Below are 8,508 nucleotides of genomic sequence, written 5' to 3' on the forward strand. Positions count from 1 at the left end.
ATGTAGCAGGAAAAGGTGGAGTGAAGGTGGAGGTAGAATGTAGATTGAGAGAAGCGAGTAAATGCCTTGGTGGATTGAAGAGTGTAATGAGGAATAGACATTTGGGAATGGATGCTAAGAGAAGACTGTATGAAGGAGTGATTGTGCCAACAGCACTGTATGGGGCAGAAACATGGAACATAAGAGAGGAAGAGAGAAGGAGTTTGAATGTGTTTGAAATGAGGTGTCTGAGAAGTATGATGGGGGTTACTAGGCTAGATAGAGTGAGAAATGAGGAGGTGAGGAGAAGAATGGGGGTGGAAAGGGAGTTGGGAGATAGGGTTGATGAAAGAGTATTAGGATGGTTTGGACACATGGAAAGAATGAGTGAAGAAAGACTAGTAAAAGAGGTATGGAAGGCAGATGTGGAGGGAGTGAACATGAGGGGACGTCCTAGGATGAGGTGGATGGATGGGGTGAAGGGGGCTTTGGGGAAGTGGGGAATGTCTGTTGAGGAAGGGCGGGAGAGGACAGAAGACGGGTGAATGGAGAATGGTTGTATATGGATGATATTGTGATGCATGAGATGGAATGGGCAGGGGGATGGGGGGGTGAGGTAGTATGTGTGAGCAAAATTTGACGCAGCCCGAAGGGAATTCTCCCCGTCTTCTCCTTTTATGCATTGGGGGGACGGAGAGGGGGGGGTCGCCGATTTAATGAAGCGGCCTTGCTGTGGATGTGCTGTGTCTGGCGACACTGCTTCTGACCCAGGGCAGTGGACAAGGTGCAGGGATGACCCGTCATCCAGGAGGTGCTAAGATAAGAGGGAGGGTGGAGGGGTGTGGAGTGTATTCAGGGATGGAATGGGTGGGAATGATTTTATGCCTTTTCCATTTTGGCTACCTCCCTTGTAAGGGGGAAAAAGCCTTGGTATATGTATGTATGTATGTAATATTATTACATTACTTTTATGTTCTGAAATAATAATTGTTCTCAATCTGCAGTCACTGGAAAAGGGCCACTATCATAAAAGTGATTCTAGATGAACGTTATTATTCTCTTTAAGAACACTCTGAAATAACTGCTCTATTCTAAATCCCTAGTTACTAAAGGAGAGCAACTGCCGTCTAAAAGAACCCATCATGGAGATAGAGATTGCAACAGAAGAGAAATACCTGCCAGCTATCACGGGAGATTTGTCACGGCGACGAGGACAAATAGTACAAATTAGTAACCGACAGGATGCAAAGGTTATGAATCACAATTCATTAACCCTTAAGTGATAGCAAAGCATCATCCATACACAGCCATTCTCCATTTACCCCTATCCCCTGCCTTCTTCCTTCCTTGTTTGCCTTATACCTTAATACACATACATACACCAAGGGCTCTTCCCCCTTACCAGGGAGGTAGCCAAAGTCAAAAAGCATAATTCCACTCACACCCATTTCATTCCCATCCATTCCTCTTCCATTTACCACCTCTCCCTCCCTCTCATCTTGGCTCCTTATGGATGATGGGTCATCCCTGCATCCCACCCATTGCCCTGGGTCAGACGCAATGCAGCAAGACACAGCACATCCATAGCAAGGCTGCTCCATTCTTTAGCAAACCCCCCCCTCTCCATTCCCTCATGCAGAAACATTGAAGATGGGGAGAAATCCCTTTGGGCTGCATCAAAATATCATTCACACATAACCACTCCCTACCCCCTATCCCTCACCCACTCCCATTCATCACAGTATCATCCATACACAGCCATTCTCCAGTCACCCCTATTTTCTGCCTTCTCCTTTCCTTCCTCAACAGTCATCCCCTCTTGCTCAATGCCCCTTTCACCCTATCCATCCATCTCATCCTCAGTCATTCCCTCATGCTCACTTTATCCATCTCTGCCTTCCACATTTTTTTTTTTAACTAATCTTTCCATGTGTCCAAACCATCCCAATACTCTTTAATAATCCTATCTTCCAACTCCTTTTTCACCACCGCTCGACTCCTCACCTCCTCATTTCTCACTCTATCCAACATAGTAACCCCTACCATATTTCTCAGACATTTCATCTCACACACATTTAAACTTTTCCTCTCACATGTTCCATGTCTCTGCCCCATACAGTGCTATCAATGCAATCACCCCTTCATACAATCTCCTTTTAGCATCCATTCCCAAATGTCTATTTCTTATTACACTTTTGAATTCCCCAAGGCACTTACAATACTTGCTTCTCTCAATCTACAGTCTACCTCCACCTCCGCTCCTCCCTTTTCTGCCACATACAACCCCAAATACCTAAAGCTATCCATTTCCTCCAGCCTTTCTCCTTTAAGACTCACTCCCAAATTGCTACCATCCTCTCCCCTTGTACATCTCATCACCTCACTTTTACCCACATTTACCTTCAACTTTCTTCTCTTGCATACCTTCCCAAAATCCATCACTAACTTCCTTATACAAACCTAACACCTTATACAAATCTAATAGCCATAATTCAAACTGATTGCTGTCATTTAAAGGTTATTTTTTAATCTATCACATTTTCAAAATATGACGTAGCTGAAAAAAGTGTAGACACTTAAGGATGTATTAAAAGTTACTTCATAGAGTTAATGTGTCCCTATAATCTTTAATTTATGTCTGTTTCTTTTACAGGTAATTATAGCCAACTGTCCATTATCTGAGCTTGTTGGATATTCCACTGCTCTACGGACACTAGCATCTGGTAATGCTACATTTACAATAGAGCTTTCAACCTACAGTTTAATGACTCGGTATGAACAAAATAGAGCAGTTGAAGCAGTCACTGGATTTGCCCCTCTTTAATATATGAATAGAAATTTGTTATGTTTTATGTTGTAATAAAAATATAAACTGTTTAATCTTAATATCCTTTAGTAATACACATTTTTTCAATTTGATAACAAAACATATTCATTGTAAAAGAACTTCTGCTTTCTCAGTCAGGAATGTTCCTCTGTAGAAAACAAAATCAAGGTGAATATGATTTCATTTTCTCATTAACAATTCACCAGTGCTTCTGTTCTTGAGGACAATATAGCACAAATATTGAAGGTCATAATGGAGCTATGGAGTGAGGTTGTAGTGTGGAGTAAATATGGAAGTATGGTATCCTTAAACTGCTGGAGAGGTGGGCTGTTACATTAGGTATGCATGGATTGTGGGGTTTATAGTCTGGAAAGAAGGTCAGTCTGTCTCTTGATGGAAAGTGTGAGAAAAGGATAAGGGTATTGATGTTAGTTTATCTGAAATATATATATTTTTTCTTTTAAGACATTAAAGTAAAATGTGGGATACAGTAAGAGGAGTTTCACAAGGACAGATAGAGGGCTTGTAATAAGACATGAGAAAACCAGGTACCAGCCCTACACCTCCAGGTGGATGTGGTGATTTATACTTCCAATGGGCATTTGCATCAGAAGGGTTAAGTAATCCTCTTGTGAACCTTTGCTCTTCTGAAGTGTCGATGAAATGTCAGGAAAGCTAGCCACTTCAACAGTAATCACCCCATTAGACTGGTGCTTTTTCAATTTCACATTGCTGCCTCTGGTAACCACATGTTTAGCCCGGGTGACCTCCAAATGAAATCTGCAGGAGGCCTGATGGCTATTGGTTTTGAGCAGAATGGTGACATCAACTGATTTGAGCCAAATTTGCCCGAGGGAGAGGGTCAGGTCTGAGGCACCACAAGGTAGGTGTGAAGTAGCTTTTGGAGTAGTGACAGTGGAGTGTGTGGTGAGATTGTCCAATCTAGGGCTAAGGGAGGGAAGGGTACCAGAGGAGTGCATTAACATGTGACAATAAGAGTCAAGTATTTTCCAAGAGGAGAAATTAAGGCAGTTAATGACAGAGTCTGGGAAGCTATACAATAGGAGAAAGTTGAAGGTAAATGTGAATAAAAGAAAAGTAATGAGATATACAAGGGAAGGATGGCAGCAGGTTGGAAGTAAGTCTTAAAGGAGAGAGGCTGGTGGGAGTGGACATTGTTAAGTATTTGGGATCGCATGTGGCAGGAAATGGAGGACTTGGGTTGGAGGTAAATAGTAGATTAAGAGAAGCAGGTAAATGTCTTGGAGGATTGATAAGTGTTATGAGAGATAGGCATCTAGGAATGGATGTAAAGCGAAGATTATATGAGGGGTGATTGTGTCTACAGCACCGTATGGGACTGAGACTTAGAATTTAAGAGAGACAGAAAGGGGAAGCTTACATGTGAAATGAAGTGTCTGAGAAGTATAGTAGTGGTCACAAGGTTGAACAGAGTGAGAAATTAGAAGAGTTGGAGTGGAAAGGGAGCTGGCAGATATAGGTGATGAAAGATTATTGGGATGGTTTGGATACATGAAAAGAATAAGTAAAGAAACCTTAGCAAAAGAGGTGGATGGAACAAACAGGCAAGGATGAGATAGATGGACGAGTTAAAAAAGGACAATGACCTGAGCAAGGAAGGGAAAAGGCATGAGATAGAGGTGAGTGGAGAATGTTGGTGTATGAATTACATTTTGACACAGCCCGAAGGGATCTTCTCTGTTTTTCGCATGAGGGGATAGAGATAGAAGGGGGGGGGAGGTGTCGCCGAGTAAGTGAAGTGGCCCTGCTGTAGATGTGCTGTGTCTTGCTGCATTGCTTACGACCCGGGCAGTGGGCAGAATATATAGGTGAACCTTTATTCACGAGGTGCTAAGACAAGAAGAAACAAGGGTGGTGGATGGGAGTGGGTGAGTGTCTTATTTGGTTACCTCTTTTATAAGGGAGAAGAATCCTTTGGTATATAATTAATAAAAAAAAAAAAAGTGTGCGACCAGCATTTCCCACTTTTCCCCATGTGGCGCTTGTGTTTTTCTCGCACAAATTATGCAGAACACCACACACTCAACGAAACAGAGCACGACGCAAACTCGTAGCTTCCAAACGCTGTGGTTGGCGTATCTCCTCGGGTATGGAAACCGCCACTACCTCGTGACGTATTTGTAGCCAATTAAAATTGTATTTGATTGGAGAGAAAAAAAAAATGTAATATGATGTGCTATTTCTATGAACTTTGATGACCAAAGGTCAATGAGATTTAAGAAATGATAGCGACACGGTCTTATTTCGATTTGTAATACACACACACACACACACACATATATATATATATATATATATATATATATACATACATACATATGTATGTTAACATCTGATCTTTTCAAACCAAAAAAGTGCGCCATCAAGTATATTATCGCATTTACATTGAGACATTAAAATTATCACCGACCGATCATCAGCGTCTCTACCCTTCATGACAATATCGCCTCCGCTGATGGATGAGGTCTCAATAAGTATTTATTTAATCTTAAACAAAACATATGGCGGTCCATAACGAGGTCGAATGAAATCTTCGAAATTAAATACATTCAACTGCCTCTGCTGTAAGCTCATTCCATTCTATAATTTTTGTAGAAATCTATAAGCTTGTACGGAGGTATAATCCTTTGTGAGAGTATATTCGCTATGGGAGTATGGTAGGTCTGTTGAAAGTCTTTTTTTACGCTACAGGAGAGTTATAGTTTGGAAAGGAGTCCTGTTTCCTGGAGTGCTGACTAAAGCAGTATTAATGTGATTGGTAGTTTCAGGCAGAAGTGCAATTTTAGATTATTTTACATCAAGCCCCACCATATATTTCATTTTCCCCTATAGTATAGTAAATATGACCTGATTCATGACCCGGGGAAACTCCCATTGATTACACATCTAGTGATGGCCTGTGCATGGCGATGTCTCACTGTTATTATATGCAGGTTATCTACTTATGGAAGGACCAAGCAGGAGCCGTCTTCGAGAGGAAGTGCAAGGACTGCAACGCGCACTATGTTGGAGAGACGGGGAGGGGGGGGGGAGCTGGCCACGAGACTGCACGAACACCGCACAGCAGTGAACAAGAGAGACCAGATTTCGGCGATATGCAGGCATTGTGATGAGTATCGGCATGAGTTTGATTGAAAGGGCGCGGATGTTTTGTACATAAACAAGAAAGGGAGTAGGCTGTTTTTGGAAACGAGGGCTAGTGACAAAGACAGCATAAAAAGATCCGCCACTTTTAACCCCATTTTCAGAGGGGCAAGGGGAAGGTTGGGTGGAACAAACACTGGACAGCAGATGAGAACGGAGAGGGACTTTTCATCCACACCCGCGCCAGGACAAAACCCCAGATATTTGGTCACTTGGGTAATTGTGATTATAGAATGTAAACAGCCCGCACAATGACCTAGACGAGTACACCACATGTATTGCATTTTTGTATATAAAGGAGTATTAACGGCCTCTCCCTTGTAACCCCAGAAGACGATCCCTGGCTTGGGGTTTGAGCGAAAGACACTGACAGTAAAGTTTACATTTCATTTGACAACGTGGCTAATGCGACATTCCCGCCCGTGGTGTCTTTGACCTGGAAATATATCCGCCACCCTTCTTATATGATGGGGGTGATGTCAATGCGGACCACTGGGTTCCACCCGGCCACGCCCAAAGGCTCATGTTAAAACAGTACGAACGTCTGGGTTTCTATCTTCAAGCGGTGAGGGAAGAAAAAGGAATCTAAACACAAAAATTGCTCGATAGCATAAATAATATGATATATAAAATTTAAATTGTTTCCTGGCAATTATGGAGTTTCACTGTCTGTATACTGCAAGTACTCCTAGATCTCTGGGAGGAAACTTTGGACTGTTGTATAATTGTGGGACAATTTCTGTGTTACAGGTTAAAAATACGAGGGGAGTAGTCGCCGGTTATTAACTAATGACTAAAACAGAGGAATATGCAACACTGAGAGGCTGTTATTATTGTAGATTTCCTTCATGGTATTTTCTTCTCTGAACAGTTATTTTTACCAGGTTGGAAAATGGTGTTTTAGATCTACTTTGAATTTCTGTTTTATTATTTTGATAATTGTAGTTGTACCTGTGTGCAAACGTACAATCAATTCTTCACAAATATAGACTAAGTCGTTTGTAAATATAATTTTTGTCAGAGTGGAGATAAATTACTAAACTTCATTATCAAACTGACCTGCGAGATTGGACTGTCGTCTTGCCAACAACCGGTGATTGAGTTGCCTTCGATGAGTTCAGGTGATGACGCTAGACAGCTTAGCAAGCGACATGAGTGTAGCGTGCGCCAAGTACGTTCACAATAAATTCACAGTCCAAGTAAAGATGGACAGTTGGCGATAAAATGCATAATTTCGATAAGCTATCAGACAGATGCTGACCTTGCCACTTGTATGTTTATGGTCCCTGTTTTAGAAACCTATCGGACAATGATAAAAAGATGATGGAACCAAACCTAAGGGAGACTGACGTGAGTCAAGACATGCTATAAATGGCTGACCTTGAAAAACAAGATTAGGACAAGTTGGAGTGAAAGATAAATGTGGAGATGATGAAATGGAAGAAATGTAGTTGGGTGAGGAAGGTAAAAAAAAAGAAGAAAAGGAAGATAATGGTGAAGTGGATCACCTCTTCATCTCCACTTGAACCCACAAAAAAGGGCTGATCTTGGGATGGAGTAGGTAAGGATAGGATAGGGATCAAGGATAAAAGTTTGGAACATGGACAAAGGTAGGAATATAATGATGGGTGATCACAGCTATAAAAGTGGCAACATTGGTATTTTTAACTACGTGAGAAGGGGAGGCTACGGGGAAGGGGAGGGGGAGAGAACTTGAATATGTTGGTGGTAACTGCCTCTAGTTGGTTGTGTAATCATTATAATTAATTACGTTTCTCTGTGTCTGTTCACTAAGTTGATGCAAGGTGTCTATAATTACGTCAGATTCATCTTGTACATGTTACATAGCCTCTAATCTATCTGCGTCATTTTTCGTGTGTCCCAGATGGTGTCGCAATATTCTAAGTGTGGACGAACGATTTCTGATGTCTGCGATAAATAATATGATGAAAAAAAAATTGATTATTTCCTGGCGATGATGGTGATAATAATAATAATCGTTATCTCGAGTTTCTTTGACTGTAAACTGCCACCCTCACAGTGGTTGGGAAAGGTGGAAGGTCGAGTACGATTTTCGCGGGTGCCAAGTGCAATGACTCCTTATCTAAACACTACCTAGCGAAGGAGCCTACTCATAACGACTCGCACAATTTTAAATCGCCAATATATATATGTCTGTCCATTCTTAGTGTAAATTCTATTTATTTATGCTGAGTCAACTAGAATAACTAGTTTTTTAAGTAGGATGTCTGATACAAAATTAAATTTAATGTTTGCAGAGCTTTCACATCACCGCGAAAAAAAATGTATTCAAAATTACCATAGGAGAAAAGAAACTTGAAAATAGTAAATAGTTTCGTGTATTACTCCCTCAGAATAAGGTACATAATAGTTTTGATTAAATATACATCAGAAAGGGACACGAACAGAAGGGGACAAAAATGGGGTGAATATGTACATGGAAAGAGAGAGAGAGGGGGGGAAGGGGGTCGATCTGGCGCGTAATATTTAACAAT

At 41.3% G+C, this 8,508-nt stretch overlaps 2 protein-coding genes across 5 annotated transcripts in view; one reads left to right on the plus strand and one right to left on the minus strand.

The window, feature by feature from the left end:
- Positions 1-2,859, plus strand: part of mRRF2 (mitochondrial ribosome recycling factor 2) — a 32,764-nt gene extending 29,905 nt beyond the window's left edge. For all 4 annotated transcript variants that reach the window (XM_076187026.1, XM_076187024.1, XM_076187025.1 and 1 more), the window contains exons 14-15: positions 1,083-1,229; positions 2,633-2,859. In XM_076187026.1, coding sequence (XP_076043141.1) covers positions 1,083-1,229; positions 2,633-2,803 — 318 coding nt within the window. In that variant the 3' untranslated portion in view covers positions 2,804-2,859. The remainder of the gene's footprint in view (positions 1-1,082; positions 1,230-2,632) is intronic.
- LOC143026507 (lysosomal cobalamin transporter ABCD4-like) overlaps positions 1-7,140 on the minus strand; it is a 78,358-nt gene extending 71,218 nt beyond the window's left edge. Inside the window, exon 1 of the mRNA XM_076187032.1 lies at positions 7,052-7,140. The gene's annotated coding sequence lies outside the window, so the exon portion shown is untranslated. The remainder of the gene's footprint in view (positions 1-7,051) is intronic.
- Positions 7,141-8,508: the final 1,368 nt, after the last annotated feature.

Source organism: Oratosquilla oratoria, chromosome 6 (assembly GCF_046742065.1).
Source record: "Oratosquilla oratoria isolate Oo_2021 chromosome 6, ASM4674206v1, whole genome shotgun sequence".
Taxonomy (NCBI): Eukaryota; Metazoa; Arthropoda; class Malacostraca; order Stomatopoda; family Squillidae; genus Oratosquilla; species Oratosquilla oratoria.